The following is a 16,381-nucleotide window of genomic DNA, read 5'->3' as shown; positions in this document are numbered from 1 at the left end:
TCAAGTGTGGACATGCGGGAGGGAGCAGGGACATGTCCACATGTGGCAAGAGAAATGAGCTTGGGTGGGGTGGTGGGTTGCATTTATCCATTTGAAAGTTGAGGAAACTGAGGCACAGAATGTTGAAGTGATTTAGTCAAGGTCAGAGATGGATTTAAGTGTGGTATTCACACCCAGGAAAATCACTCCCTCCCTGATTTGGTCCCCAGGAATGAAGGCTGGCAGACCCACTCCTCCAAACCACTCAGCAGGCGGCCCTGAGCTTCTGCTTTGGGCCAGGTTCTTGGCAGCAGTAAAAACCAGTCTTGCCGGATCAGGGAGCTCCTGGACTGGTGGATGAGATCGTTACTCCTCCCCACAAAGCCATTTGGGAGCTGGCAGGCTGTTGGGAGGCCTTGGGCGTGCTGCTTCCCAGAGAAAGCCTAATTTCCGGAGGCTGCAGTGTACTGCTCAGGCGCCACTTGAGACATCCTGGAACTGAGTGTAGACGTTCCCCTGGAGACGAGCAGCATCTTTATCACGGGTGCCTGATCCAGATCTCAGCACAGCTATTGTGGGTGTGCATTCACAGCTCGGACTATGTGATGGCGTGTTTGCAAACTCTCAACGCACAGTTCCTTCGACGCGCTGCGATGCACATGACATTTACACACCTGACACACTTGCTTAGTGCTCGCGTTCTCCAGGCTTCGCTGTGCATTTCTGGGAGGCAGCTCCCTCTCTTGGGGTGACAGGTCAGGGCTGTTTCCCATTGACGTGTGCACGGTTGGGTCAACTCTGTCACTGCTTTGTGGAGTCTTGTCCCCTAGTGTCCCTTTGCGGGGATGTGCCAGAGATGCCCGGACTGGGGAGGGCTCAGCTGTCCCTTGGTCCTAATGATTCCCACACAGGACAGCTCTCTTACATGTTAACAGCTGCTGCGTACACACCTGCTGTGATGGGGGCTTACTCCCTCCTGGGGTGGCAGATTTTCTTCTTGAAATAACTCTCCCTGTTTGCAAGATCTTTATGTTAGCTAAGATCAGACTTTCCATAACTCATTTCTTCCCTCTGGATCACAAGGAGGTGACAGAACCTGCCTATCGAGACATTTGTGGAGGCAGAGAGGCCTTTTCCAGCCTAGGAAGGGAAGGGATGGAGAGGAGAGGGGTCCAGGGGAAGCAATTAAACCAGCCAGACTCGGTGGGTGAGGGTCAGTGGAAGAAAGTTGTGTTCTGGCTGATGCCAGGCTCCCGGCAGGGTGTCTGGAGGGACAGTGGGCCATTAACTACGGAAAGGGGGAGGAAGAGAATAATGTGGGAGTGTCCAGAGGCGCTTCAGGGAGGCTTGGACCACAGCCTCATCCCCTGGGCTTCTCTGCGAAGAGCCTTAGGCAGGAAGGGCAATGCCAAGGGTCATCTTCCCTCTCCCCGGGGCCTCTGAGTCTCCGCTCTTCTTCCCCGCCTGCAGGCACATACATGGGATGCTTCAGTGACGACGGCCAGGAGAGAACTCTGAAGGGGGCTGTGTTTTTTGACTTGAGAAAGATGACCGTCTCCCACTGCCAGAATGCGTGCGCTGAGCGGTAAGTGTGGGACCCTGACCATCAGCTCCACTGGAAATAAGGTCCAGAAAGTGGAAGTGGTGTCCCTGAGGTGATGCGTCGGCTTCCAGTTGGCTGTCATAGTGTAAGCAGAGCTCGACCGATCAGATCCCAGTTGTCCGGAACAAAGAACGTTTACTGACGGGACGGCAGGGGGTTATGGAAAGAGCTCTGGGCTCAGTGTCAGGAGACCCGGGGTTCACTTCCTGCAATGCCAGGACTCACCCTTAGCCTGGCCCCAGACCCAGCCGCCATTCCTGGATCCAGACCTCAGTGCCCTGGGCCAAGGTCGGGACTCACCCCAGGCCCCGCTCTGCCTGCAGGTCCTACGTCTATGCCGGCTTGGAGGCCGGGGCCGAATGCTACTGTGGAAACCGGCTCCCAGCAGTGAGCATGGGGCCAGAAGAGTGTAACCACGAGTGCAAAGGGGAGAAGAGCTCCGTGTGCGGGGGCGTGGGCCGTCTCTCCGTGTACCGCGTGGAGCAGCTGCAGCCCGGCTCCAGGAAGCGTGAGTGTGCCCGTCTGTCCCCTGCTCTGCCGCCACCCCCGCATCTGCAGCCCCTCATCCAAACCACGTGGGGCCGAACCTGTGCTCTCCCTTCCTCACCGCCTTCCCCAGACAGGCTCGCGGCAGGGGTGTGGGGTTATAGCCAAAGTTCACGCGAGTTCGTGACCGACGCACATCTTTCCTTATCCTCTACAGGAGAGAGAAACTGATCAGGAGGCCCAGGGCCTAGGTCTAGGTGTGTCTCAGACATGCTGTGTGGCCTCAGGCAGTTTGCTTCCCCTCTCTGGGTTCCAGTCTAGTTTGTGAAGTGCAGAGGCAGACTTTGATTTCTAGCAATGGGGCAGACCAGGTAGTCTGAATGTCTCCTAGCTATGAAACACCTAGAAATGCTGGGTAAAACTGTTTTAAAGGCACAGCTGAACTAACAAGAAAGTAAGGAAATCCCTGGCTCCAGGAAAGAAGTGGGAACTAGGAATCACAGTGGTGAGATGAAGGTAATCAAGGATGCTGTGTAGCTCTGGGTCTCCGCCAGGGGAAGTTGCTGGTCTTGGTGATCACACGGCTTAGGTTTTCATGTCCACAGAGGACAGAAAAGGAGGCTTTGAGCCTGTCAGGGTAGGGAGTTGGATTGAAACTTCTGTGTATAGTTGGATCCAATTTCACTGAAGTATAAATCAGTGAAATTTTAGATTTCAAAAAAAAAAAAAACACCTAGCAGAAATAGAAAAACTTGTCTGTTTTGACCTGAGCTTCGGGTGAAAAAAAATTTTCCTAAGAGTTTATAATTGCAGGCCTGCCTTTGTCTCAGTTTTGAGGTTCAGATTTCTGCTGTCTGCCTGGTCCTGAAAGCTCCAACATGAAATTTGGCTCTGGGCCATCTGGAGGTACCAACAGAGGCAAATGCAAAATTCTCTCTTGGGAGCTGTGCCACCAACCCAGGTGTAAAGAGTTCCTGTAGATAAATTCTCACTGAAGATGAGTTTACAATTCAAAATTATAGAACTCAGGAGGAAATAATCAACCAGGAGGGAGACTAAGCTGATGCATCAAACAGCAAGACTGAACCTCCCAGGATTTCACCTGAAAGTGCTATCAAACAGAGATGACAACTGAGGGGGCCCAGCTAGATGTTTGTGAAACTCAGATCTGTCCTCATTGCAAGATGAGCTGCAGATCCACTTGATGTAACTATAAAAGGCCCTTTTATAAAATAATACGGCTGTGTACATTTGCACATGTGGGGAGCCATCCTCTTCCTGACTGGGAGGGGCCAGGCTGGGATGAAGTCAGAGCATGGGAGACCTCCCCCCACCACTGGCAAGTGTGACACTGCAGATGATGGAGGCACAGCCCAGCATCCAGGAACGTCAGCTCATGAGCTCAGCCACCTCTGGCCATGGACCAGGGCTCCGGGAGAGCTGATGGATTAGTTCAAGATCTGGACAGGGCCCAGAGAAAGGTGTCAGGTCAGAAGCGAAGACTGCAGAGGGGTTTCTGGGAGAGCTTTCCTAGTGACGAAGGAGTTTGCTAAGCAGTCCAGAAGGCCAGCTCAGAGAACCATGGGTGAGCTTCAAAGCCAACACTGGCTACCATCTATGGGGTCAGAGTGATGGGGAGAGAGTGGCTCAGTGCTCAGACCCGGCCAGCTAGGCTATTCTGGTGCTTCCTATATTCAGACAGGATTGTCTGGGAACCAGGGCTCCAGATGGGGGAATGGGGACAGGGGTGGAGACCCTGATAACACACTCTACGGATCCACTAATGAGCCATTAACTCAACAGATACTCATTGACACCTACTCTGTGCCAGGCCCTGTCCGGGCTCAGCAGTTTGCCATGGTACCTGGATGTATCAAGTCCTGCCCTGTCATCTGGGCATCCACATGGGCTTCCCGAGGACCAAACTGCTCCAGGAGGGCTTCTTGGACCTTTGACTTTCCTGGGTTCAAACAACGTTAGCCCCCCTGACTCCTCAGCCCTGCCCGCCAGGAGGATCAGGCCTGTATGTGGGCTCTGGGCTGCCCCGGCAGCTCGTCCTGCCTGCTCAGCCACCGACTCTTAGAGATCAGTATTTGGCTCTAGGTTGCCCACCGGTTAAGGGTCAGATGGTCCAGTCATTCAAGCCAGCCTGAGATCTCAAGTCGGCTAGACCTGTTGTCGTAGTTAATGTTGAAACGGTTTAACAGCCTCCCCTTCTGGCAGGCTGTGGAGGCTGCACGGCTGACCTTTGCCTGCCTGCTCCCTTCTCGAGGGCATGAACCGACAGGATCTCTGTCGAGAGGTGACCAGGTGACCGGCCATCTGAGATTTGAGCTTCTCACTGGCAAGGAGCTCTCCCAGGGGTCAGACCCGTGAAGGTGCTCCGCGGGCTGGGATCAGAGGGAGGTGCAGAGCAAGTCATCAGTGGCTGCATCTCGGGGGTGTCCTTCTGCCCTAAGTGCCCCTGGAGCTGTCACCTGGGGAGCGGGGGAGAAGGGAGTGGAATGGGCTGCCCTGGGTGACAGCCTCTTCCCCGACAGTCACGGCGGTGAAGTCTAGAGGCAGCTGACGCTGCACTTCTAGCAGCGTCTTGTATCACTGACCTGTTACAGCTTATGCCGCGCCCTCACCTGCCCTGTCGTCGTGTCCAATTCCTTATTCTGTCAGCACATATTGGGCACCTGCTGTGTGTCAGGGTCAGGGCTGGGTGTGGGGAGCATTGGGGTGACCCAGGCCACAGGGAGGTACTCACCGGGACACTATCACCCCACTCGCCCTGCCTGTCCTGCTCACCTCCCTTGCCGTGTGCCCCGGAACCTGTCTCCCTGGAGTCTGTCCCACCCCAGTGCAGCTGACCGAGGACCACGGCCCAGTCCGTCTAGATATTTTGTCCTTTGGGGGCCCGGTCATGCCACAGGGCAGGACAGAGTTCTGTGGGTCCTGCACAAGTCATCACCCCAGGCCCTTGCACCAAAATCCAGGGCAGGAAGGTGGCTCTGGGAGATGCAGCCCCATGGGGGCTGGCGTGTGGGTGCATGTCATTCCTCAGAACAACTCTAGCTGCCAGGTGTTACTTAGGTGAGAAAATGGAGAGTCTCTGAGTCCATGACACGCCCAGATTGCTGACTGAGTCCCTGGCAGTGCCGGGGCTTGATCCCAGGCCGTTAGGCTGCTCCGCCTGGACTGTTTTCCCAGCACCAGGCTGCTTTCCCTCATCTGTGCCCTGATAGGTCCGTGCCCTGACGCCCAGACCACTGGTGCCATGGTCGATAGGATGGGCTTCCGGGCCCAGAGTTTGGTCCTGCTTTGCAGTTTTGCGTGGAGAGAGCCTCCCGCCATGGTGCCGGCTGGCGAGAGGGTTTCTGCTCTCTCCACGAGGTGTGGCAGGCGGAGAGAACCGGGAGAGATGCTGAGCCCCAGGAGATGTTGTGCTAAAAGGAGCATGGGATGAGAATCAGGACGCCATCCAGAGAAACTCTGAGGAGTCTGGAGGAAATAGGAACAGTTGGTGCCGGAACATTCCAGAAGGTTTGTCCCCACACCAAGGAAGCCAACTAGGGAACTAAACTTCTCCACCAGAAGGTCTGTAGAACGACCTGGCAGCCTGTGTACCACGGGCTTGAGGAGTATTCCTAGAATCTGGCGGGAGTTCAAGATCAGAGAGAAAGCAAAGTAGTGGTGTGACTCGACGGCACAGCAAGAGGGAGTGTGGCAGGATTTCAGGTTTCCAAATCGACTTTTCTTTTCGTGTGTACGTGGGTAGGACAGAGTTTTCCAGAGTGACGATCTCTTGGGTCACCTAGTGCAGAATCTAGCGCAGAATGAATGCACAATCCCGATTTGTGGAAAGAAGGAAGGAAGGGAGAGAGGGAAGGAGGAGGAGAGGATGCATACTGTCCCCCGAGGACTGGCAGGAGAAGCAAGACATGAGTTCAGAAGCTTCAGCCAAATGGTCCCTTGTCGGTGACCCTGGCGACCAAGGCTAACGAAAGCTCTGGTGCCTGGTTTCTCTCGGGAGCTTGGCTTGACCACAGCCTCTACGGGCAGTTTGCCCTCTCTGATTGGAAATCTGCCTTTCCTGAGTGTATTTCCACCTGTTTCGGCATCTGAAGCCACCGTTTTCCTCTGTGACAGGCACCAAGAACGGTGGGCACCATTTCTCACCGGAACCCCATTTCCTTCCCCGCAGGAAGGACCGTCACGTACCGTGGCTGCTTCCGACTGCTGGAGAACGTCACACACGCCTTCCCCGACTCCCTGGTACAGGCCAACGTGACCGTGGAGACGTGTTCGGGATTTTGTTCCCAGAAAGTAAGAGCAATTATGATCTCACAGCCCTGCCCTTTAACCATCCAGCCGGAGTGGTGGTCTCAGGGAGGGGCAGGCGCCCGTGTGGGGCTGCGGCTGTCCGTCCTCGGAGCCTGGGTGGGAGCCGAGGAGGGGGGTCCGGGAGGGCGGCGGGCGATGATGCAGCAGAGTCGCCGAGGACGCTAGCAGGGAGCCCGCTAACGAGGTGATCCGGGGCTGGGTGGGGAGTTGTCAGAGAAGGTTGTAAAGCTGAAAGAATCGTGCCTTTCCCGACGTGAGCTCTTGGCACAAGTGTCAGATGTTAAATTGACTTGGTTTGGAAGCAGGAAGATGCTGGCTCGGGACTTGGGGAGTGCAGATTTTCTGTTATTTGCGCTGACAGCGTTGGGCCATGAATCTGACTTCGGGGGCTGTAGTCACTCATGTACCTTTGGTTCAGCCTGGGCTGAGGAGTGGAGTGTGGTTCTGTGCAGGGGCCGGGCTGGGCACCAAAGGCCACTGTCCCTGCATTGCATGCCAGCTCCAGGGAAATGTTGATCAAGGCCACGTGGGGCTTGCACAAAGCAGGACCGGGGATGGGGTGTGAAGCGAGGCTGGCGGGACCGGCGGGCTGCCCAAAGAGCTTTGAGAGCTGGGGCTGGAGACCCGTGGTCTCCAGATTGGGCTGGATGCTGTGGCCCTGGAAATGGCCCCGGGTGGCAGTAGGCTGGGATTTGGGGCTGCTCCGATGTGCTGGGGTTCAGTAGCCTTGATGGGACTGTGGTACGTGGCAGTGTAACAGAGTAGGGCTAGGAGAGAGGAGGGCCTTGGCAACGATGATGATATTTATCAACAGAAGCTAACAGGTATTGATCATTTATTCCAGGTTCTGTTCCAACTTTACGTGTGTTAACCCATTTAATCCTCTTGACAACCATAGGTGCTCTGCTTAACTGCATTTTGCAGGTGAGGAAACAGAGAGCTTGGGCATTCTGCCCGAGGTCACACAGCCAGGAAGGGGGAGATCCAGGATTTGAACTCTGCTTAGCTCTGTAGCCTGCTGGTTGTTAGACGGGTATAGGACGTGGGCCTCAGCGAAAGCACATGTAGTTGGACACAAAGAAGCACTCCCTCCATGGGGCCCCGACCTACAGGGAGCTGCCGTGCTCTCAGCCCTCTTGAGATGCTTCCCTTGGAGGCGGGGGGAGACAAAGCCTTTCTCCTACTCGCTTCCCTCTTGCACAGTCGCGGCCTTTGAAGTGGCTCTCCGGCATTTCCAAAGCCACTGCCAAGGATGTCTTAGGCATCAGGGCTCATGAGACACAATTCTGGGAGCCGAAAAGACTGTTTGTTGATTCACAGACATCTGGCCTGGGGACCCCTTCCTCCCCTCTCCCCCTGGTGGGAGCAGAGCCAGTAGAGATGGCAGGGACACCTGCTTGCCCAGCAGGGAAGCAAGCCGCCCGGTCTGGGCTTCCTTCACACCTGCAGTTCCGAGCGGCTCCCTGGAGAGCCGCCCGCTGGAATCAGAGGAACTCAGCTGGTCCGGGCCTGCTGAAGGCCAGCCTCCCGGTCGGCAGACACAGAGGCATATTCCTGCGTGCCGGGCGCTGGGTTGCAGCCTTCCCGCTGGTGGTCGGCTCTGATCCTCCCAGCGCTCCGTGAGCGGGGATAGTCTGACCCCTGCTTTGCTGCGGAGCCGGTGCACGCCCCGTGCTTTTCATGCTGCTGCCTCTCGGTGTGACATCGGCGGGGGAAGGGGACAGGCGAGTTAGCCGGAGGAGACAGGAGACAGGAAAAGAAACAAGAGGAAAGGGAGCGGACAGCATCACGGCTCTGCCTCTTTGATGCTTTAAATTATTTTCAATAGATAACATGCTCACGTGGAACACAGTAAAAAGACACCAAAGGGGGTCGAGGGGAAAGTCTTCCTCTCACCCCTGTGTGTCGTCCCCTCAGTGTCCTTCCTTGGACGCAGCTGACGGACCTGACCTCGGCCAGCCACTCTCAGAGAGGTTCTATGAATATTCAAGTGGTTGTTCCTTTACAGAGTCACGATGCCTTTACAAACCCCACGGATGGTAACGAGCCACACGCACTGCTCTGCCCCACAATCCCCTCCTCTCTCTCCACAACGTTGCTCCACATCGGCACAGAAAGCGCTTTCCCACTCTTTTGTTCAATTACACGGATGTCCTATGACCAACGCCCCGCTGTTAAGCATTTAGGTTGTTTCCAGTCTTTTGCTTTTACAAACAAGGCTGTGATGACTGTCTTTGTGGGTGGGTCGTTCTGTGTCGGTGGCGGACCTGCCAGATCAAATTCTTAGGAGGTGCCAGGTCACAGGCCGTCTGTCCTTGTCCTGTGGGTAAACTTCGCCATGCTGCCCTCGGCAAAGGTTGTGTTAATTTTACGCCCCGCCAGCTCTGCATGAGAGGGGAGCAAGGCATCCTCGTGCCTCTTCTTTTGGAGAGGATGACTTCAAAGCAGCGTCCCAGGTAGACGGGCCGGTATTCTGGGGAGGCCTCCCCTGGGGCAGCCCACAGGGGCCCAGAGAATTCTGCCTTGTGGTTACAGACACAGAACTTGAAGACTTTAAACTCTTCAACTCCTATTTCCAGCCATTCTTCATATTTACTGACAGAAATCCGGGTCGCCGCAATCTCACACTGCAGCGTGTGCCAGAAGATACCTGAGGGTTGTTGGTAGCTTATGCCGTTCTGCACCTTTGCATTTTGTACGTCTCCCCTCGAGATGCGTTTCAAGGACAGGTTCCTTGCTTGGCTCTGGGCAGTGATGCTGCAAACTGTTGAGGTCAGAACAAGGATGAAAGGGCGTCCAGGGTTCTCAGAAATGGCCTTTGCCCTACAGGCGTCAGGATCTATGCTGACAGCTTGGCTCCTATCCTGGCCTCCCCTGTACTGTCGACAGGTGGGGCAGGGACAGTGGCTGTTTCCTCGAGTCCCATTGTTCAGATCCACAGAACGTTGCAGCTGTGAGGAGTAGAGTCACTATTTCCAGCTTTCAAGTTGAAAGCAGGTCTTGGCAGGACATACTTGTGGGACGGGGGCCAAACACATGCACTGACACTTATGGGGGGGGTGCCAGCTCCCCCATGAGATAGAGCTCACCCCTGAAGAAGGGCTAAGACAGGAATTGGGTGATTCTGACATACAGCAGAGGAAGGTCAGTGCCTGATGGGGATGAAGGAGGCTTGGAGGGAGGCTTCGGTAGGAGGGCTGCAACGTTTTGGAAGGGTTAGAGCTGGAGGATGTGGGGCCGTGTCAGCGGGCAGAGGAGGGGCGTGAGGAGTGCATCGTAAAACTAGGCAGTGGCTGGGCAGGGGTGAGGTAGTGGGAAGGTAGCCAGCCCGCCCAGAGTGCAGGGCTCCGCGGTGCCATGTGAAAGGTAGGACGGGGACAAACTGCAACAGGCCTTGGATGCCCACCTCCAACTCCAGATGTTTTTCGGTGGGTAAGAGGGAGCTACTGATGGTGTGGCAGGGAGGGAGCGTATGACTGGCGTGGGGCTTCATAGCTGTGCGTAGGATGCTCTGGGGTGAGGGGTGTTTTCTGTGGATCCCTTTGGGAGACAGCAGTCCTCAGGGCCACCCCCAGAGACACCTTGGCAAAACTGTGACTGAAGTCCACCTGTGACCTGGCTCTGGAATTAGGAATTCCAGGTAGGGCAAGGATGGTGCCCCAGATGTCATGCTTGTAAGTAAGACCACCGTCTGCCTGACAGAGTGAGCCTTTGGTTCCCAGAATGTCTGTTCCTCCCTTATCTCTCGTCCTGCTCTGCGGTTGTTGGTATGACTTGGACTCAAGCCTTCTGGATGATCCCCATCAGCTCTCAGGTTCCCAGTGGGAGCTGGGCTGGGACCCTGATCTCACTCTAGGGCAGGGTTGCTCATCCTTGCAACGGTTGACATTTCGGGTTGGATAATTGTTTGGGGATCTGTCTGTACATTGTAGGATATTTAGCAGTATCCCTGGCCTCTACCCACTACATACCAATAGTACTCCCCACTTAGCTGTGACAACCCAGACTGTCTCCAGACATAGCCGGGGGTCCCCTGCAGGAGAACCACTGTCCCAGAGGGCCACCTGGAATGTGTGGGCTCAGCCATACCCAGGCCCGGTTCACGTTCCCCACGCATCTGAATCCTGGTGATCGATTGTCTTTTACAACTATTTAGGGAAGATGAAGAAGCAAATTCCGCCTCCAGCGTTGAGGTCTGGTGGATACAGGATCAGTTGGAAGTTCAGCTGACCCAGGCCTGCAGAGGCCAGGGATCTATTTGCAGGAAGGGTCTTCTCTCTCCTCTCCTGGATGTTGAGGGTGAGTGAGAGAGGTGAATTTGGAGATTTCTGGCTGTACTTTCCTGACCGACGTGCCAAGCACTTCCTCTCTGGAAAGGCTGGTGGCACCGAGGCTGCACAGACGTCCCAGTGGCAGCTTCATCTCATCCTAATTTGGCTGCAAGACAAGCTCAGATGTCCCACGATGTGGGAATGGTTACATTATGCCGTGGCCATACAGTGGACTATAATACAGCCACTGAAAATGTTTTCAACGACTTTTATGATGGAAAATGCTCACAGCAGACTGTTAAATGGGGCAGAGCTAAACCTGAGGGTGGGGACAACAGGCTTAATTAGGGCTGGCTGGGCAGGGGGGCCGGGAGACAGCAGATGCCAGAGGTGGGGCATGCAAGCAGGAAAAGAGGGAGAGCCTTCTTTGTGCCATGCCCCAATTTCGAGCGCCATCTGAGATTTATTTGTGGCTCCCGATAAAAATCTCTACTGTTCTTTGCTAGTGAGTTACAACGGATTTGGGGAGCTCCCAGAGTGTAGTTTGACAGGGAAAGAACATTTTGGGCCACATCAGCATCTTAATGATCTGACTCTCTGCCAGCAAGGGCGACTTGACCTATGTAATGTGTTTTTAAACACAGTAAAATGATCTTGTCTAATTTTCTGCGATCGTGTTGGGGATGGAAGAAAACCCGCTCATTCTCAGGCCTCTAGATGTTATCACCTCCTTCACTGGAACAGAAGGTGAAAATGATCTTAGGTGTTTGCACTGCTACCCATTCGGATGTGGGGTCGTTAATTTTGAAGCCCCGTATTAGTGTTTGAGTAGATAGGCCATTTGTGGGAGTGTGCGTTCCTGCGGTGGGACTGATGGGTGAAACCTGGCACCATCTGCAAATAGGTTACTAACATGTGACGCTTCGGCTATTGCACCTTGTGATCTGAGGTTTTTTCTCCCAGCAACTGCTAGTGGTCCTACTGAGAAAGGCATCTCAGGGAGAGAGGTGTTATCCTTTCTGCCTGCCCTCTTTTAGCCTCTTTGGGGTGTATAAGTTCTTCATACAGAATAGTGATCACCTGGATGTTTTCCCATCGACATTTCTTCTGAGGTTTCCCCTTTGTCCGTTTAAAGGAGGCGCTAACCCAGCTGCCTGCGGGATGGAAAGGCACGCGTTAACGCGGAGCCGGCTTGTTCTCCGCTGGGCGGTGGCTCTGGCCACGTCCCCTTGGATCTCGATAGAGGCAGTCCATCCTGCGTGGGTCTGGGTTTTGTGAATTACTACCTCTGTCTGCTGTCTGGGGCTCCAGTCTGCGGAGAGCCATCGCCCAAGGGGACATCCCCTAGGGGCCCCTGGAGACACTCTGACATTTAGCTCAAAGTTATCCTGAGGCAGCACCTTTGAGGCTGGACACGTGGAAGAGGGCTGGTGAGTTGGCTGTTCCTGTGGAGAAGAGTGAATACAGAGAGATGGCCTAATGCCCCCACCCCATGCCTTTGGCCTCCTCCGGACTCGGACCAGCCAACTTGCTGAGGGTCTGCTCTCTGAAAGGCCCCTTAATAGTATAGGTGTTCCTTGAAGAACACAGGTTTGAACTGCACTTGTCCACTTATGTGTGGATTTTTTTCAATAAATTCGTACCACAGTATACATCATCAGCCATTGGTTGAATCCACGAACACGGAACCACAGACTTGAGGATCCGCAGATTTGGGTATCTGTGCCAGGTCCTGGAACCCATCCCCTGCAGATACCAAGAGATGACCGTATTTCATTGCATCCTAAAATCCCCCTTACAGCTGAAGAAATCAAGACTCAAGCCGTCTAAATTTAAACTCACACCAGAGCCCTTAATCATTAAGCTATGCCCCTTTTACAGATGCTAAAACCAAGGCTCACAGCTGCCCGGTAGCTTGTCGACAATCACACAAATGAGATTCAAAGCCCGGGATTCCTGACGACAGGTCTCAAACTGGGTCCACCTCCCGTAGCTGCCCCTCCAAACCGCACAGCCCTGCACCTGCAGTCAGATCACAGGGAAACGTGCTCTCAGTTACAGGGTCAGCGGACGGGTTTGCATTCAAACTGACATTTGCCGGAAAGCAAGAGTCGGTCCTTTCATCCCCATCCCCACATCCCCCTTCGTGGGCCTCGCCTCTCCTTTCTGTGTCTTGAATGTTCCCCAGTTCTGCCTCTGGAGGCAAGAGACTGGTCAGAGGCAACCTCCATGCCGGTTCCTGAATTTCGTCACAAACCCACCGCATTCACGTTTTTGCCTCCCAGGGGCTGAGTGTGGTGTGTGGCAAAGCCCCGGACTGGGAGTCCCGAAGGCTGGCGTCTGCTGCCACACACCCTGATGGCCTGAGGTCGTGGGCTGCTTGCCGCCGGCCTCCAAGCCTCAGCTTCGCCTTCTGAAACCGGAAGTTCTCATCTCTGAAGTTTTGGTAATTCTGTGTAATCCTGGAGATCCTGAGAAAGGTGCCCAAGGAGGAGCGAGGATGGAGAAGAGGAGACCCCAGAGGGGGTCCTTCTTGAGCTCTCACTCCTCGCCTGTTGGAATGTCCGCTCCTTGACCCCTTGGCCATGGCCAGGCCTTGGCGTGTGGATCCCCGCCGCCCAGAGAGCCCAGCCCTGGCTGTATCGTGACCCGGCTCCAGGCTGAATGCCCAGACGTACTGCAGACCCAGTCCCCGCGTGAGCCCCCATCCTGGACACCCAGGCTTGGGCTGTAGAGAAAGTACTGGGATCAGGGCGTGCACCCACCCTGCCCTCGGAACTCCTCACCTGTTTGAAGCGGTATCACATCTATGTTCCTGTTTTTCTGCCTTGTCTTGGTTCATTTTCTCCTCTTCTCTCTCTCTCCCTGCAGCTTGAGGTGGAGGTACCGGGGAGCAGCAAGGTTGGCAGAGAGATAAGACTCATCAATATTTAATTTTTATGGAAATCATGTCTTAGAAATCCCCAAGGGGCTGAAAATTGTTCTGTGTTTTCAGAATCCAATGATGTTGCTGAAGAGGTTATGTTGTAAAGAAAACCACATTACTGTCTGCAGCTCTCCCGTTGCTCTGCAAACACCCGGGAACTTGACAGTTTAATCCACTCAAGGAAGCAAAAAGGTTCAGGTCACTGGTGGGGGCAGCCTGGCCCCAGCCCTGGGATACAGGATCGTGAGGCATCAGCCGTTACCACCGGGGAGGGAGACAGACCCAGCCTGCCCTGAGCAGACTTTTTTTTTTTGTAACTGTGTTCGTAAAATATTCTTGTCTGAACAGGAATCTCAGGATGGCAGAGTCCCCTGGGGTTCCTGTTGTCAGGGAGGGTTTGCTTAGATGGAACAGGCTTTCTTCTCTTTACTCATGGCTGGGCACAAGTGACCAACGGAAGACTCATGTCCAAGTCTGTTGCCAACAACTCTGGGGGGAGTTGGGATCTGGAAAGGACATTCATTCATTCATTCATTCATTCGTTGGTGCATCCATCCAAGATTCATTAAGCATCCACCATGTTCTAGACTTTGTTCTAGGTACTGAGAATGCAGCAAAGCACACCAGACACACAAAAATCCCGGCTTATATTCTTGTGGGTAAAGGCAGACAGTAAACCAGGGAAAATAAGTAAAATATATAGTATGTTGAATGGTGACAAGCACCGTGGAGAAAAATGAAGCAGGAACCTTACATATTTCCCCATTGGAAATGAAGATGTGTATCCACTGAAAGTCTTGCCCAAGAATGTTCATAGCAGCATTATTCGTAATAGGTAAAAACGGGAAACAGCCCAGGGATCCATCAAGTGAAGGAGTCCGCAAATTGTTATGTCCACACACGGAATGATACTCAGCGATAAAAAGCAACAATCCACTGCTGGATAAAACAACACGGGTGGACTTAACAAATATTTTTCTGAAAGAAACCATACTCACAAAAATATGTGCTGAGTGATTCTATTTATAGGCCGTTCTAGAATAGACAAAACTCCTCTGTGGTGATGGAAGTCAGACTAGGGGTTGCTCTGGGGGAGGGGGGTATGAGTGGGAAGGGGCCGAGGAAACTGGTGTGAGGAAAATGCTGTGTGTCCTGATAGGCATTCATCAAAACAGACTGGGTGGTACATTCAGGGTCAGAGTGTTCCATCGAGGTAAGTTACACCACTGAAACAGAAGTAGAAAACACAGCAAGGGATTGGGTGTATCGGTGATAGCGGGAGGGATGTTGCAACTCGAAATGGGGTGGCCAGGGAAGGCCTCACGGAAGAGGTCTTGCAGAAAGTGAGGGAGAAAACCATGAGGGTATCTGGGGGGCTTCCCTGGTGGCGCAGTGGTTAAGAATCCGCCTGCCAATGCAGGGGACACGGGTTTGAGCCCTGGTCCGGGAAGATCCCACATGCCGCGGAACAACTAAGCCCGTGCGCCACAACTGCTGAGCCTGTGTTCTAGAGCCTGCGAGCCACAACTATGGAGCCCGTGTGCCTAGAGCCCGTGCTCCGCAACAAGAGAAGACACTGCAATGAGAAGCCCACACTCCGCAACGAAGAGTAGCCCCCGCTCGCCGCAACTGGAGAAAGCCCACGCGCAGCAACGAAGACCCAACGCAGCAAAAATAAATAAATAAAATAAATTAATTTTAAAAAAGAAAGCCATGAGGGTATCTGGGAAAGGACATTCCAGGCAGAAGGCACAGCAAGTGCAAAGGCCCTGAGGTGGGAGCGAGACTGCAGTGGCCAAGGACTGGTAAGAAAGCTAGTGTTAGTTTGCTCGGCCTGTCATAACAAATTCCCACAGACTGACTGCTGGGTGGCTTAAACAATAGAAATTTATTTTCTCTCAGTTATGGAGGCTAGAAGTCCAAGATCGAAGTGTTGGCACGGTTGGTTTCTTCTGAGGCCTGTCTCTCTGGCTTGCCAATGGCCTTCTCCTCCATCTCTGTGTGTCTGGGTCCTAATCTCTTCTTATAATGACACCAGTCAGATTTGATGGGGGCCCATCCTAATGGCCCCAGTTTAACTTAATTGCCTCTTTAAAGGCCCTGTCTCCAAATACAGTCATATTCTGAAGTGCTGGGGGTTAAGGCATCAACATATGAATTTTAGGGGACACAGTTCAGCCCATAAGAGCCAGTGTGGATGGAAGTGTGGGGGACACAGACGCAGACAGCTGCGTGCTCTCTGCTGCCGCCGTGGTACCCAGGCTGCTTGTTCCCGCCGCTCGCTGTGATGAAGGTATTGATCTGGGACGAGGCGGGATGAGGGCTTTTCGGGAGAGGATGGATAGCAGTGGGAGAGGCCAGAGGTTGCAGTTCTTGTGATGGCTTTTCACTAACTCACATCAGCAGGAGAACTTGCTTCCAGAAAGCCAACGGCATTCTGATTGAGGGTCAGGACACAGATTCGCTTTCTGTTGAGCAATGACATGGGGGCCCCAGGGTGGGTGGAGTCTAGCCAGAGGTACTGATGGGGTTTGTCCAGCCTTTTGTCCCCTCACTCCAGGCCCAGCGGCCCCAGCTGCCGGTGCTGGACGTCACCGCAGCTCTGACAGTGACGGCAGCCGTGGCTGAGTGGGTCCTGGTTCCAGGGTTAGGGCCCCATTGTGGCCACTGAGCCCTCAAAGCAATTCTTTTCTTTTTCTTAATATTTTTTTAAAATTTATTTTTTGGCTGCATTGGGTCTTCGTTGCTGTGCACAGGCTTTCTCTAGTTGCGGTGAGCAGGGGCTAC

The 16,381-nt window shown here is 53.9% G+C and overlaps 1 protein-coding gene across 1 annotated transcript in view; it reads left to right on the top strand.

Annotated features, from left to right (window-relative positions):
• Positions 1-16,381, top strand: part of WSCD1 (WSC domain containing 1) — a 41,182-nt gene that overhangs the window by 15,217 nt on the left and 9,584 nt on the right. The window contains exons 3-5 of the mRNA XM_059906872.1: positions 1,450-1,564; positions 1,906-2,090; positions 6,258-6,379. Coding sequence (XP_059762855.1) covers positions 1,450-1,564; positions 1,906-2,090; positions 6,258-6,379 — 422 coding nt within the window. The remainder of the gene's footprint in view (positions 1-1,449; positions 1,565-1,905; positions 2,091-6,257; positions 6,380-16,381) is intronic.

The sequence above is a fragment of the Balaenoptera ricei genome, chromosome 20 (genome assembly GCF_028023285.1).
Source record: "Balaenoptera ricei isolate mBalRic1 chromosome 20, mBalRic1.hap2, whole genome shotgun sequence".
In the NCBI taxonomy this organism is placed as follows: Eukaryota; Metazoa; Chordata; class Mammalia; order Artiodactyla; family Balaenopteridae; genus Balaenoptera; species Balaenoptera ricei.
The sequence above is the reverse complement of the archived record's forward strand: the minus strand, read 5'-3'. Positions and strand labels throughout refer to the sequence as shown.